The sequence below is a fragment of the Camelus dromedarius genome, chromosome 15 (genome assembly GCF_036321535.1).
Source record: "Camelus dromedarius isolate mCamDro1 chromosome 15, mCamDro1.pat, whole genome shotgun sequence".
Lineage (NCBI taxonomy): Eukaryota > Metazoa > Chordata > Mammalia > Artiodactyla > Camelidae > Camelus > Camelus dromedarius.
The window spans coordinates 41,347,035-41,363,838 of NC_087450.1; the positions used below are offsets into that span (position 1 = coordinate 41,347,035).

The 16,804-nt window shown below is 32.6% G+C and overlaps 1 protein-coding gene across 10 annotated transcripts in view; it reads right to left on the reverse strand.

Moving 5' to 3' along the window:
* BIRC6 (baculoviral IAP repeat containing 6) overlaps window positions 1-16,804 on the reverse strand; it is a 197,841-nt gene that overhangs the window by 114,977 nt on the left and 66,060 nt on the right. For 4 of the 10 annotated variants that reach the window (XR_010384233.1, XM_064494616.1, XM_064494611.1 and 1 more), the window contains 8 exons: window positions 14,094-14,240; window positions 5,917-6,104; window positions 4,807-5,130; window positions 4,464-4,563; window positions 2,255-2,469; window positions 1,861-2,069; window positions 1,181-1,527; window positions 370-589 (listed from right to left, as the gene is read on the reverse strand). Coding sequence is in view for 9 of the 10 variants with exons in the window: in XM_064494616.1 (XP_064350686.1) it covers window positions 370-589; window positions 1,181-1,527; window positions 1,861-2,069; window positions 2,255-2,469; window positions 4,464-4,563; window positions 4,807-5,130; window positions 5,917-6,104; window positions 14,094-14,240 (1,750 nt within the window). In the remaining variant the exon portion in view is untranslated. The remainder of the gene's footprint in view (window positions 1-369; window positions 590-1,180; window positions 1,528-1,860; window positions 2,070-2,254; window positions 2,470-4,463; window positions 4,564-4,806; window positions 5,131-5,916; window positions 6,105-14,093; window positions 14,241-16,804) is intronic. The other 6 variants (XM_064494612.1, XM_064494609.1, XM_064494613.1 and 3 more) reach the window with 5 other exon arrangements.

Below are 16,804 nucleotides of genomic sequence, written 5' to 3' on the forward strand. Positions count from 1 at the left end.
GTTAAAATCAGCTGTTTCTCAGCTATTAGTTTTATTTTCTAACTTTATCCACAAGAAATCAGGTAGAGAAAATTTTAACCTCAAAAAAATACCTTTGACACATAAAGTAACATGATCTGATAGGAAATACTTCTAAACACAGGTCTATAAACTCCACAGATTCAGTCAGGAAGCTAAAGAATGTAGTGTAGTTATATATGATACAGAATCTTCTTCAATATTCCCCTCACTGGGCATTCCCCAAACTCTGAAAAGACATGCTTCATTTCCCACACTCAATATCCACATAAACAAGATTTCCAAATCAAAACTTTGACTATGAGAAGTATAACTCATAGTAACAAATTACTCCAGTATTTTCTGACTTACCTATCCTGTGGAAAGATGAGAAGCTGCTCTGAATTGTACAATTCCTGAAGAACATTAGAAAGAAACTGGCCCCACCATCTTTCACCACCACAGAGTTGAACAAGTAAAAGACCAGTATGTAACCGTATCTTTGGGGTTCCACTGATACACAAATGTTTAAAAAGCTCTTCACAGGCCTGGGCATGAAATGTACTCTGCAAAACTGCAGGAACAGAGTGTCCTATTACAAGAAAGAAAACAGTAAAATTTCTATTTAAGAGTATGCTCTACTATCAAAATCAGTATGCCTGGTCATATTTCCTTCTTTAACAGAAAAATTATATTCTATTTATTTTCCTATTCATTTATTTACTCCTTATATGTACAGCTTTATTTGCTAAACACTTAGGTAAGGATGAGTTAGCACTTAAAACAATTATATTTCTTGTATGTGGAGCTGGGTGTATCAGATGGCCGCGTGTGTGTGCACCCGTGTGCAAGCCCCACATGTAATGATCAAAAATAGCGACAGTACTATATTAGACTAAGAATTCATTAACAGTTTTCACTGTTGTGCTTTCAAACATTATTTATTATTTTGCCATTAAAAATAATGTGGCACATCAATAGCAGAAACTCCAAAACAAAAATCAAAACTCCATTTAAGAAAAACAAATAAAAACAAGGAAAAAAATGAATTAACCTAAAACACATTTCATAAACACATCTGAAAAAAAATCAAAATTAACTAGACCTAGGAAACAACAAAACATGAAACAAAACCACATCAAATACATTTCCAGCCTTTTAAGTACTTAAACCAAATACAAACCATTGGAAGAGTGAAGAAGGCTGAGCAAAGTGTCCAATAAATATCTGATGATAGTACGTAACTGCTCTGTGGAAGACATCTGAATCAAATCTTTTGGATCTGATGTTTCACTCAGCATCTTCCTACTTGCACCAAGAGCTACTTTGAGCCTCTGCACTGCATTATGAGCCAAATTTAATTGAAGCTGTAGCTGAATACAGTCTTGATAGGCAGAAAAAACTCTACTGTCTTCCTCAACTGCCTTGTCTGGCTTTCGCAAAAAGTACTGCGCATTGTTAGCACTGTTGAGGGGAGGAAGGTCAATACTTTGCAAAAGAGTTTCCAGTCGATGACAAGCTAAATTATACCTATAAGTAAAAAATAAGTGAATAAAATAATTTCTGCAACATTCTCTTTGATGAACAAGTATGAACATTAACTAAAAATTAAATCTCTAAAACACGTTAACACATAACCATTAAAAAGAATTAATCAATTGGTAAGTACTAAAAAAAAGAGCCAATTACTTAATCACAATATGTTAATGCATTAAGTATTACTGTAACAAGCTAGTACCCTACTTCCTCTCACTCTTTTCTATACACTAATGAAAAGGCATTTCTTGACAAATATATATCCGAGATATTATACAAAATAGAGGGTTTCAGTAAGATTAAAATATATTGCAATTTTCTACTAACCTGCACTGTATATCCTCCTGTAGAGCAACCATCATCGCTAAATGCTGGTCAATTTCTGGTTGGTTTGCAGATTCTCCCTCTCCCCTCAAAGGATCATGCATTAATTTCAGTTCACTCTCCCAAGGCAAGATATAGGTATGCCCATAGTAAAATCCTAATGGAATTTTAGCTCTGGCATTTGTACTTCCATAACGTCCAATGACAGTGATCTGAAATGAAAACTTATAAGTACGGGTACCACCAATCTACAACAGTAAAAATCTCTGTAATGTATTTTAAAAGAGATATAATTATAAATTATAAAAAGATACTTTTAAATTGTATGTCCGAATAGTTTTCATAACTTATCAGAAACACAGAAAGCGTATCAATTCATTTTCTTGAAGTTCTTTACCTTCATGAATCTGCACACAGGAGGTGGTATTAAGTCATGAAGAATTAGTGAATGGGTGCTTATATCAGTTGCGACTACCAGTCGCCTCCCATCTACCTCTTCTCCTAATGTCCAAATGTCAATTGACAAGGAGGCCAAGTCTCCACATGTGGGAATTAATACATCTGTCAACAGTATTGGTTTGCCAAAATCCAAGGTCACAAATCTCCTTGCTCCTATCAGAGACAGAGCAACATTTGACACAAAATACCATATATCAATTAACCAAAAGATACACTCAGAAAGTGTGGAACACTTGTCTTGAAATAAGAAATCAACTTACTAAACTACAAACATGAGAAAAAAAGTTACTTTTACTAAGTAACTCATTCAAAAATTGTCTAAAACCTCAATCTATGTTAGTTTGAACCTTAAGACTTTGGTTTAAAAAAAAATAATATACATGAAAAAGCTTGTTACTACCAAGGCAATCAACTGTACACATAGACTTAATTTAAAGCATTAGAGCAAAAGTAAACGTAAATTAGCAAAAACAGAATACAGATTAATTCCCATAAAGTACCTATCTGTTCTTTCAGTCATTTGGACTTTTAAAAAATTTCACAATTAGATGTATTAATAATATCAAACTGTATCACATGATTTTGGTTTTCTTAAGCCTTGTTTAACATCTTTTGGAGTTGCATCTTACATTGGGTTTAAGATGTAAAGGAAAAGCATAAGGCTGAAATCACATGTAGCCATTACTACCACACTAAAAAATGTCTTAGGAAAGTTGTCTAATGGAGACAGATAAAGCTTATCTCAAACAAGCCTCCCCCTCCCTACCCCACCTTACTGACACATCACTTTCTCTTCAGCTCAGTACCAGATGAAGCAGAAGGCTTACTCTTCAAGGCCACACTAAAGAGGTAGTGTGTCTTTTCTGTGTAAGCACTAAACCCACACTCAGCATGGCTGAGATGCTCATGCTAATGAAAGGCAAGAATGATCTGAGAGGAACAGAAAAAAGAGCAGTTCTGCAACTCTCATCTCCCACACATTTCAGGAATATGCTCAATTAGTGAAACAGTAAGCAGAAGCATTAATAAAATCGTAATTATTTTTCTTCTTTACTGGGTTAGGGGTAGATAGTAACCTTACCAGTTACATTTTACAGTTAAAGGACCCAACTAAATTTAACTTCTAGGACTAGTATTATTCTCAATAGAGTCATTTTAAGGAAAACAAGGCAGTTACCAATACTTTCCTAAACAGAAAGACTACTGAACAACAAAAAGCATAATTCTTCTCCTTAGGGGGTTTATGTGCCACAATCAAGTCCATAGATTAAAAAACCAAATCATAGTATAAAACAACTGCTCACATTTCTTAAGATTGGACAACAACAAATTTCACTCTAAATGTTATAAGCACTGATGTTATTACCAATAAATTATTTAGTGGGCAGAAAACACCATTAACACTTTATTTTTTTTTAAACTCTTCCAAAAAGGAAATAACCCACTGCAATAAATCAAATATAGTTCAACTGTTCACTTAACTATATTCATGTTACTTCCTCCTATAAAACACACCTAAAAATTCTGTTAAATTCTGCTGCTGCTCAAGCCTGGAAATAACAGTTGGTAGGACAATAAGATAAATACTGCATATAGTATATATGAAGTATATATACAAGATACGTAGTACAGATGTTCTAATTGAAAGCACCTATCCTGATGACAGGTCTCTAGCACATAAGCATGGTACAAGCCTAAGTAAAATTTGAAGTATGCAGCGACCATGAAGTGTTATTAATCTTATGTACTATAATTAGCAGTAATTCCATCTGCTTTTCTCAAGAAAGGGTTCCAAGACCAGAATGCTCATTTTAGGAATACTTCTTTAATTTTTAGTGTAATGGCAATTGAGCAGCTCCAATGGAGGCTGAAAATCTATGTCAACCATGGTTTAACATGCGAGACTCATTTACAGATCAAAGCCACAGGTTGGATAGAATTAATGAACCTAGTCAGCAGCACTCTTCCATTCAACTTGGTGAGCACACAGCTTAAGCTTATGGAGTGCTTATTCTTACTAAAATGTATTTTCCCAAGAGATATGTGATTTATTTTCAAAAGAAAAATCTAACTACAAAAAAAGTCTTCAAAATTCAAATGGCCAGCAGACAAAGCAAGAAAAATATCTTAAGAAAGTCAAAGATTACCTGAATGCATTCGCTCAATAATAATGGACTGGTGAGGTGGAGGCTGAAGAAAATGTGAAGCATGAGAAATTGCAAGGGCTAGACCAGAACCAAGTGGATTCTAGAAAAGAAAAAGGTATAACTCTATATTGGTATCACTCTTGCTCTATAAAAACTAATAGCCATAATATGAAATTAACAAGTCTCATCTTCTGATGTACATTCTATAACATCTCATAAAACAAAATAATCTAATTTGATATAACAAGTTGGTATAATAAAATTTTGCCTTCTAAAGTTAGCACATACATCAAAATATTTATCAATGTATAAGTGAACATCTATTTAAAATATAATAATTTACCATTCTGGACTTGTTGGAATTTTTGTTATGTGCAGCAAGATTGACTGTTGGGGGATCAATAACTGAGCCTGGGAAAAGCTGTGCAAGTTCAGCATTAATCACAACGGAAACTGCTTCATTGGGTGGGGTGAGTGGTGGAGTCATAAAAAGTGGTGTTGTTTTTGGAGTGGGTGGAATAACGTCAGATGGATGGATGAAGAATCCAGGGGCTGCCGCTGGGTTGGAAGGCACAGAGTTGTGTATAGGACCTACTGCTGATGCTGCCGATGCTGCTGCAGCTGCTGCAGCAGTGGTCTGGTGTAACTTGGCTTCCAGCTTTGCTTTCTGTAAGAGAAGTAAAAGCAACAAATATAGACTAATCCTGCCTGCCTAAGTTGTGGGGAATACTACATGGTATATATTATGAAAATAAGCATGACTAACTGGATCCTAATTCAATAAAAATGAAACTAAGGAAAAAACAGACTCAACCCGGACGGAGTATTTCTATGGTATATATATGTATTTCATTAAACATTTGCTTAAAATTTCTTGAGTATTTGGGAAGTAGGACTTTCTCAAAGCAAAGATGGAAAGAAAGCAGAACAATTAAATGTAAATAAAGAAACAAACTCCTCCTAAAAACAAAATATTAACAGGCAGTGGATTCTCATGTTGCCTAACCTGATATAATTTGTCACCTGGAATTGCATAGGATGCATTTAGACCATGATGAAATCTCCAAAACATCTGTTGTTTTTACTAAATCTTAATCACATTAATTTAATTGGTCTTTAAAACTGTTTTAGGTTTTTCAATCCATAAAAATAGTAACTGGTAACTGTAATGTTTGACCAAGAGTATTTAAACAGAGTTAAGAATGGATTTTACTTAATGATTACAAAGAAAATAGCAATTATATTACCCCAGGTATGTATCAAATAAAATACATTTATATAATTTTTTAAAATTTAAGTATGTCACAAAGACGTTACCTCAATTTTTGCAGAAAATGATTAGCTCAGATGGTCAACCTAATTTCCTTTATGAAAATAATGGTCATTTTTACAGTACTTTCTCAGCTTTTGAAGTTTAGAGACAGCATGAACAAAGAGCCAAATAGTCTCCAACCTGTTGCTGAAGCTTCAAAAGCTGCTGCTGTTTCTCTTGCAGCACCTGCAGCTGTTGCTCGGCTGAAGCCATTGCATGAGAGAGAGACTGCAAAGCTACCTGGGCTGCTGAACTCAGGGCTGTCGAAGCTTCCCCAACTGTCCCAGATGATAGTCCACCTACTGCAGGAGTAACCCCGAAGGAACTCACTGGCATAAGACAAGGAGGGGGGGAGAAAACAGGATGAAGAAAAGGTTCACAGAGAAACATACGCACACCATACTACTCTGACACTAAAACTACAGTTAACTTTTATTTTAAAAATAGAAATATTGAAAGGAAATCTTAATGGTAAAAGTGTATCGGTAACAACAGTATTCAAGCATACAAGACCCAGGAATGACTTCTATATCAAACAAAAAATTAGTATACTTTTGAGTTTAAAAATATTTTCAGCACAGGAGAAATTTCATTTAATATGGCTAAAATGAAAATACAAAATGAGAGTATTTTTATACAATTTGAGTGTAAGAAATACATTGACTTTTGCTTTACTAAGTTTTCCTCCAGCAACATTTCCTCCCTTCTCCCCTAAAAAGCTAAAAAAGACTTTCAATTACAAGAACGTCATTGAAGACTGATGACATCTATTTTTCATTTTAAAGCAAAACCTAGACAGAGTCTGGCCCACACAGAATATGTAAAGCAATATTTCCTACCATACACTTCCTAGAACACTAATAAAAATAGAAGCACAACCTATGCATAGTCAAATATGTCTGGCACATACTGTTTCCTCATGAACATTATCATCATTAAAGGTCTATGAAATCACACAAGTTAAAACACTTCCTTGACTTTGCTTTCCAATGTTATTTGAATATACAGTATAAAGGAACTTTTTTCCCTATCACATATTTATATTTGTGGAAAACTACTGAAAACAGCTGAGACAAAGACTTAATTTCCTAACTTACACAGGTCAGCATAAAACAAGAAGTAAAGGCCAAGTCTAATAACCTCATTAATATTTATATTATAAAAGGCTTTTATTAGAAAGCTTATATTAAGGAAAAATAACTGCTCCAAGAATAGCAAATGCTTAGTGTGTATTACCAACCATCTTTCACTGTTTTAGTTAATTACTACATTCAACAAATGAACAACACTGAAGGGCAGGTACTATGATTCTGCTTTGGTTGACTAAGTAAAGAATGGCTCAGAGAAGTTACCCTGTAGAGCTGACAGTGGTAGAACTAGGGTTAGAACCAACGACTGTGTGAATTCAAAGCCAGTGAGAGGCACAGTGCTAAGCATGGAACTTACATCAACTCATTTAAACTTTGCAGTGGCACATGGGTGAGTACTATTGTTATTCCATTTCACAGATAGTGAATCTAAAATTGAGGGAATTAATTTGCGCATAAAACTTGAAAAGGGAAAAAAAATAGGTAATCTGACAGCCTATCTTAAAATCTAACAATGGCTTTATTATGGCAGAATTCTAATGAATTACTGAAAAAGAAAACTAGGCTACAATCACCAGATAGAAGTAACAACAAAATTGTACATAGCCTCTTATAATACAAAATTTCCTCAACTTAAAAAAAGCACGTTTATTATAGTGCAGTCATCCTACACTTCATTTAACTTACACAAATTCAACTACATGAACTTGGTCAAAGAAACAGCAATCATAATTCTCATAAACTGTGTGTCCCCAAATGAAATCCATCTGCTCCAAAGGTTCCACCAAAGCAACAGCAATTCCAATTCTGGAGAAAAAATTATTGAACTTACTGAAGCACTTATGTTGTACTTGTACTTCTGGGGTAATTTAAGTGAATTTCAATATTAACCACGTGTACTTTAGCCCCTTTACTGATTTTAAAATCTAATGCCCAAATCAAGTAATACTTAAAGGAAAATGAATTAAGTCACTAAAACACATAACAGACAAACAATCCAAGAAAAGTCACCACGCTATTACAAAACTAACTTTCAAATCTTTTGCACAGTCTTTGAGTTTTCAATATCATTTTCTGTTTTTATACTAAGGACCTCTAAAACTAGATATGAAAAAAAAACAGGTGAGAACAAGATAAAGATGACTATTACCACCATTTCTATTCAATATCATGCAGGAAGTCCTAGGATGCACAACAGACCAAGAAAAGAAATAAAAGATAAAACAACTAGAAAAACAAGAAGTAAAACTCTGTTTATTAACAGATTACATAACTGTATATTAAAAATCCCCAAGAATTTACAAAATATTAGAATAAGTTAATATAGCAGTGTTACCAGACATGAGATTAATATATACAAATCAATTATATTTCTATACACTAGCAACAAGAGAACAGAAATACAATTAAGAAAAACATTACTCACAATAGCATAAAAAAAATCAAATACCTAGGTACAAATCTAAGAAAGATATGCAAAACTTCTAGTGTACTGAGAAGTATAAAACATCACCCAAGATATACTGAATACCTAAATACACTAAAGAACTTACATACCATGTTAATGGACTGAAAGATTCAATATTTAAGATATCAAATCTCTCAAATGGTTATATTCAAACCACAAATTAAAATAAAATACTAATAAGCTTTTTTGTGTGTAAATTGTCAAGCCAATTCAAAAATTAAATGAAATTACTGAGCTCTAATATATAGGTGATTATAGCTAATAATACCATATTATACACTTGAAAGTTGCTAAGAGACTAAATCTTAAATTTAGGCAAATCCACAAAAGAAAAAAAAGGATAACTATGTGATGGGATGAAGGGATCAGCTAATGCTATAGAGGTAATCATTTTACAATATATAAGTGTATCAAAACAACATGTTGTACACCTTAAACTTGCTCAAGGTTATATATGTAAATTAAATTTCAATAAAGCTAGAAAAAAATGAAATACAAAAGACCTTGAAACTTTTTGAAGGATGATCTTTAAGAAAAAGAATGTTGGTGAATTTCACCCCTAGGTACACACCCAACAAAACTGAAAACATGTATCACACGAAAACTTACACAAAAATGTTCACAACTATTTTTCTTCATAATCAACAAGAGGAAACAACCCAAATGTCCACTAATTGTTGAGCAGATAAATAAAATGTGGTATATCTAAAAAATTCTAAAAAGTGGTGTAACCATAAGATGGAGTATCATTCAGCCATTAAAAAGAGACACTTAACACACTAAATGTATGAACCTTGAAAACATTAAACCAAGTGAAAGAAGCCAGACAAAAAGGTCAAATACTGTATGATTCCACATTTACGTGAAATGACCAGGGTAGGCAAATCCATAGAGACTCAAAATATATTAGTGATTGCTAAGAGATGGGAGAGAGGGGTATTGGGAGTGACTGCTAATGGCTACGAGGTTTCTTTTTGGAGTGATGGAAATGCTCTGGAATTAGATACTGGTGATGATTATGTAACATTGTGAAACTTTATACATAAACTTTCTAAATCTACCAGAAAAAGAAAGAAAAAGTTGGTGGGTTTATATTATCAGATGTTAAGACCTTCTGTGAAGTTACAGTAATTAAGATAATGAGGTATTGGCATAAGGCTGCACAAACTGACCAGCGGAACAGAAATAACTGAAACAGATAGGAGACAAATGATTATGAACAGAGACAACGTTGCAGTAGAGTGGAGGAAGGATAGTATTTTTCCCATAAGTGATTAAACATTAGAAGAAAGAATTAGTAAACTAAGATAAATTAGAAGAAAATACTCATAGTAAAAGAAGAGATTTAAAAAGTTAAACTTGTATCAGTTATGGTGATGAGGTATAACATACATGAAATTGAAGATGCAAAAAGAGAGAAGATAGAACATAGGACAGAAGCAATGTTTGAACAGTTAACGTCTGAATCTTTCTCAAGCTGATGGAAGATATCAAGTAAGGATTCAAGAAGCGCTATGAATCCCAACCAGAATAAATACAAATGAAACCACATATAGGAACATAAGAGAAAAATGCTCAGTGAGAGGGAGAGAGATGGGGAAAGAGGGGAAGAGAGGCAGAGAAGGTAGAAAGGGAAGGAGGCAGAGAGAGAGAATATGAATCTCAAAAACACCTTGAAAACTGACAGTGACTTTAAAAAAGGAGTAAGACTGACAAGTTATGTCTAAAAAAATTGGTTTAAGGTAAAAAGAAAGATTATATTTAAATAACTAGAAGAAATAATAGCTTAGAATTCTATAACATGTGATACCTCAAGAATGAAGATGACACCTCTTGATCCAAACAAGCCAAATGTAGAAAGTTATTATTGTGATATTCAGATAAATGTAATGAAGTATTGGAATTTAGATGATAGCATGAAATTAATTATGCTAATTTAGTTCATTATAATACAATTCATCATGATAAACCATAGTTTGTTTAGATAATTATAATAAAAATGGAATCAGTTATTAAAGAGGATATTCACATTGTTTAAGGTACTTAAGTGTGTGCTACGTATGTAGAGGTAGAAGTGATATACAGTTGACCCTTGAACAATACAGGGCTTAGGGGTATCTACCTTCTGCACAGATGAAAAATCCACAGAAAACTTTACAGTCAGACCTCTGTGTCCACAGTTCTGCACATGTAGTTTTAACCAATCATGAACCAAGTAGTACTGTAGTACACATTTATTGAAAAAAAAATATGAATATAAGTGGACCCACACAATTCAAATCCATATTGTACAAGGGTCAACTATAATACCTAGGATTTGTTTTGAGGTACTTCAGCAAAGAAAAACAATAAAAATGAAATGTGAAAAACATCAATACTGGCTATGCAGTTTACCAAATTATTCCAAAAATTTTGAATATTTCCCCCTCAAAACTAAGTAAACTCATCATCAGTAGTAGACAAGAACAAAAAGTGATCCTACAGAGTAGTTTTCAGATATAAAGAAAATCATTCCACATAAAATCTCAAAAGCACAAAAAGGAGTAAAGAGGAATGAGAATGAAATTATGAGAAAATCCAAATGAATACTGAATATAAAAAACTATAATAATAATCATGGGAATTAAAATACATATACAACTAAGGTATAAAACCACAATGCCACATAATTTGGAAAGGTAATAAGATAGTGTTCAATATATTTGCACTGCATGGTAAAAAAAAAAAAGTAACTGGATTTCTGTATATCAAGGATGTATGTATATTATGATCTCTGGGATAATTGCTAAAAATAATAATAAGTAGAAAAATAGCTCAATAAAAATATACTCACCAAAAAGAGGGGGTGGGGGTGGGGAGGGGAGAAAAAGAAACATCTAACTGGCAAATGAGAAATCTAATAGGACATATGAAAAACATAGTAAATTTAAATAAAAATGTATTATTAATTACATTAAATGTAAATAAACTGAATATTCCAGTTGAAAGAGAAAGTATCAGATTGGTTGAGGGTAAAAAAAAAAAAAAAATACATCCTGCTTAAAAAAAGAGATATTTAAAATATAAGGAGACAGTGAAAAGATGAAAGGAAAAAGAAAGAAAATTATATACCATACAAATAGTTTAAGAAGAGAAAGTTGATGCCTGGTGTATAATATCAAACAGTTTTAGGATAATCAATCTTAGAAACAAAGAGATAATATCTAATGATAAAAGATTCAGTTCACAATGAAGATACAAACATTCTACATTTGTATGGTACTTTCAAAACATATACACTAAAAATTGACTAAACTAAATACACAGGTATAATGACAAGAATTTAACATGCTGATCTTACTAACCAAACAAGAAAAAGATAATAAAGACAGAGAATTTAAAGAACACAATTAGCAAACCTGCCCAAATGGATACAGAGTACACTTTACTAAGTACAGAGTAAACATTTTGTCAGGCATTATTGCTGATCCTCTACAATTTCCAACAAATTTTGCAAGACTGATAAAGTATTTCTTTTGACCCTACAGTAATTTAAATAGAAATGAATAACAAGATGGTAACAAGAAAACGTTAATATATTTGGAAACTAAGGAAGCATTTCTTTAACATTACTTACTGAAGCTGAATATATGAAAACCTTATGAAGCAGCAAATCAATTAGTACCTTCACATCCAAGAGAAAAGCGTATCCATTTAGTACTAACACCACCATAATGTAACAAACCAAATGTCCATCAACAGTTCAAAAATCAATAGTGGATATATAAATATTGTTTTATTCAGAGAGTAGAATCTTTAAAACAGCAATGAAAATGAATCAGCTATCTATAAACAATGATGTAGGTGAATTTAACAATTATAACATTGAACAGAAGGCCAATCAAAAATACATAAATGCAATTCTATACCATACAGACCCTACTCAACCAGTGTTTAGGAATGCCTAAGTGGTTATGCAAAGAAACAAAAACCAACAAATGTTTACTTGGAAAGTTAGGACAATGGTTACCTTTTGGAGAGAGTGAGGGAGAATAAATGGAAGGGGGCATAAAGATACCTTTTTTCGAGTACTTGAAATGTTATTTTTTGACTTGGTGGTCACACAGGCAGTTTGCGTTGTTATAAATTGCTTCACTTATACAACTGTTTTCTGTACCCATCTAAATGGGCATTAGATTTCACAATTAACATATTTCCAAAAAAAAAAAAACCAAACAGGAAGTTGAGAGACTACAGTCATCTTCTAGCACCTTATAATCACTAGTCAGGACTCTGCCCTAACAGTTAATAAAACCCCTCTGCTGGTGGTGGTTTCAATCTGTATAGAATATAGAGGTGACTGCTTGTTAAAAGCACAGACTGCCTATGAAAAGACAAGAAACTTGTCCTATTACTTGCTTTGCAGGAGAAGAAATGGGGAGGAAGAGTGAGGGAAATCTATTCTTTTTCAAACCAGATTTTTTACAGTTTAAGTTTTATACCTTCTCAAAGTATTACTTATTCAAACACATGAGTTTTCTTACAGTAAAAATATTTTAGGTACTTAATTTCATGAAAGTTCCAAAAAAAAAAAAGTCTGATTTATAACTAAAGTGCTCTCTGGAAGTTTAAGTTCTTGTTATGGCATGGCACTTCTTTCTTGTTTCCATGGCACTGTAAATGTATAAGTTTCTACAAAATGAATATAATAGCCCAAGAAAACAAATGTGCTTTGACTCTTCTGGCATCTCCACATAAAGAAATATTAGATTTTTATTTTCAATTAAGACACTGAGCTACATAAGACATTAATCTCACTTGATGGTTACTTCTACAATTGGAAGATATTACGATGATTCTGAATAAAAAGGTGCTCAAAGAACTGTTAAGTTTCTTTTAAAATACTCTGCCATTCTGGACCCAAGTGCAAGATCAAATTTTTCATGACTTCTCATGAAAACTGTTTTTATCTTCAGTTAAACAGTTGAAGAAACAAAAAGACACCCACTTACAAAAAACCTCCAACAGCAAAATTCATTCAAGACAATATTCAATCCCTTCTGTGAGTATAAATATAAAACCATATACCAATATTTTTCATTATGAAAACTTCAATTATTTGTGCCCAGATAGAACTAATTGTAAATAAACACTGATCCTACAATGTGAAGGAAAAAAACAGAAAATAAGATATACACAATAAACAAGAGTTCTTACTGATTATTCATTTAAAACATCAACACCACCATATATTCAATACACACAAATACTGGTTCATAGATCCAAAGTTGCTTTAAACTAGCTAAAAAAATAGTATTCCTTCTTCAATCATCTCAACCTTCTCAAAGACATCAAATACACTTTTAACTTTAAACGCAAGAGGTAGCATCATGATGCCAAAACTACACACAAGATTGGCCATGAATGCTGAAGCTGGGTAATGAAAATACAAAGTCTAATGTGCTCTTCCCTCTACTTTCATTATGTTTGGTATTTTCCAGATTAAAATGTTTCTAAAAATGCACACACATAAAAACAACAGAATTTAACATTTTAATACAGTGTTCTAGAGGATAGGAAAAGAAACTCATGAATAGACTTAGGAAAGAACATGAAACTACCTATGATTTTCCCCAAAATGTTCCTCCTATCAGTAAGTTTCTACTAACAAGAAAGCAAATGAATTTAAACATTATGAACTGATATGTAAATACTGATATACCATGTTATTATAACATAAAATAGATAATAAAAGAATGTATATAATAAAAGAAGGTATATACCAGTAAACGTACTTGCATCATCCCTTTCTATTCTGGTTCCATCACTAGTTGACACACAAGTAAAGTGCAGGGGTTCAACTTCTAGAAGTCCAGTGAGAGATGTGAAACTACCTTCAGCAGCTGTGCAACTACTGACCTTTCCATTTCCTAATACAAAAAAAAGACAAGTCTTATAAAATGTGAATTAATCTTTAAAAAGGCAATAGTCATATTGAAACTATAGTTGCTACTTCAATTTTAATTAGAGAAGATGTATAAATGCACAAAGCTTACACAGGGCTTCTACAATACACATGGTATTAAGAAAACTAACAAACAGGAGATACTAGTTTCTTTGCTACAAAAGCAGAGTTGCACAGAAGCAACTTAGTGGCCACTCACACCATCACGGAACTTTAACAAGTGATGTCGATTTTTTTTTTTCCTTTTTCCTCTGCTGGAATAAGAGGTTTAGATTTTTAAATGAGGAAAAAATAATAAACCAGCTACTTAGATTAGCTACTACCCAATCTGTTTAAATTAAAATCAGCATGCATAAAATCAGAATATACTTTATGATGTCAACTGTATAAATGACACACTAAAGAAAAACTAAAGAAACATTCCAAAATATTAACAAGATTTTCCTACAAATCTTTATATTTTATATACACTATCAATATTCTAGAATGAGGCATACTACTTTATAATCATAAAAATAGCTTAAGTATTTGTACTACTAAAAAAAAAAAATCATGTGATCACAACAATGTGAACTATAAAACCACAGCAAGAAGAACACAAAAGAATTAAGAGTATATACTGGGGGTTATTAATAGTACTCTTCAAATTTTCTGGAATCAGATCACTACTTTAAACAAAATTCTTTAATAGACAAAGTAAAACAGAACAGAAGATCGAAAGAATGGGGAGATATAAACTGCCATCAAACATCTGAAGGAATAAATACAAGACTAAACTGTCATAACGCTGTTCTCCAACATCCCTTTGGCACCAGCACAGGGCCTGACATGTGGTGTTAAACATTTATTGAGCACTTACTCAACAGAAGACATGGGAGATACAAGAGTAAAAGGGAAGGCCCTAATTGTCATGAAACACGTACTCTGTTCAAGGTTGCCAAGTATTAAACTACTCATTATTCAATTTAACTTTAAAAAAAAAAAGTACTATGTTTTATTTAACAGAAGTTCTAAGAACAATTAAGTCAAGGGGAAATGAAGAAATCAGTTTAAGTCAAGGGGTAATAAAATACTTCCATGATCAGGTCATGAGATTGATGGGAAGAAAAAAAAATTTTTTAATGTTTACTTCTTCCACTGGGGCAGGGGAATCCAAGCAGAAGAAATGACACGAGTGAAATCCTTTCAGTAGGAAGGAATGTGGCACATTAGAGAAACTGAAAGAACAATGTACCAAGAGGAGTATTTCTCAATCCTAAAACCCCTCTACATATTTTTAAAACAATTTAAGGAACTCTAAAAAGTTTTCATTTATGTTGGTTGTTTATATACACTGATATTTATCAACGCAGAAATTATAAGATGAGAATAGTTTTAAATATTAATTTGTTTAATAGAAATAAACTCATTAGATATAAAAATGAATAGCATACTTTGATGAAAAATAACTGTCTTCTAAAAAAAAAAAAAACTTGGGGGGGAGTATAGCTTAATGGTAGAGTACATGTTTAGTAGGCACGAGGCCCTGGATTCAGTCTCCAGTACCTCCACTAACATAAATAAATAAATAAACCTAATTACCTCTACAACTCCCCACCCAAAAAAACAAACAACAAAATAAAAGTGTTTTTAAAAAAAAGTAAAACAGAACTGTCAAAGTAGCTTCGAAAATAAAATAACTATTAAAATTTTTTAAAAATATAAAACAAAATTAACTTAAGAAGAGTGGTGATGTTTCACTTTCTTGCAAATCTCTTTCAAATGTGGCTTATTAGAGGGTAGCTGGATTTGCCCATCTGCCTCTGCAACAGTGTGTTGCTCTGATAGAGGTATGTGAAAAAAATCCGGCCCAACGCAAATATGTAGTTGGCAAAGAAAGGAATATTTTAATAAAGTCTTAGATATTCAAAAACTTGACACATGGTAGTTTAGGATTAGCTGCAATATGGCGTCTGAAATCTTATCAGTGATCTATTCAAACTCTATTTCGTTAAGGTTAACGGCCTAGCTTATACTTTTAAGTAATCTTTTGCCCGTGCGTGATGTTGAATGACCATGCAATGATCATTTGGAAAATACTGGTTCACCAACATATACAGATATTCCAAATGCGAACACACTTCATTATATGATATCAGAAAATGACACTCACTAACGTATCACTGGAGCCCAACAGAAAAGTCTTTATGTATTGAGAAGCTGTCAAGTTCACTTCAGAGGATACAAGTTTTTCAAAATTCTAAATTTTGCTTAAAAGCTCTACTTTCAACATTGGCAGCAAATATTATCAATTGGATGGATACTGGTGGGCTTTTTCTATTCATTTTTGAGAAAATACCTGCCAAATAATCAAATCTGAATAAATATATTATATCTGTCATTCTTGCAAATAAATGTGGTGTTTCATGAAATAAGCAACTAGTTCAGCTTGTAACTCTTAACAACTGCACAAGTGCTTGTCCTTGAAACAACCATGGCTCTTCAGTATGCAACATTCATTCATACTTCCCATTTCATCACAAAACAGTT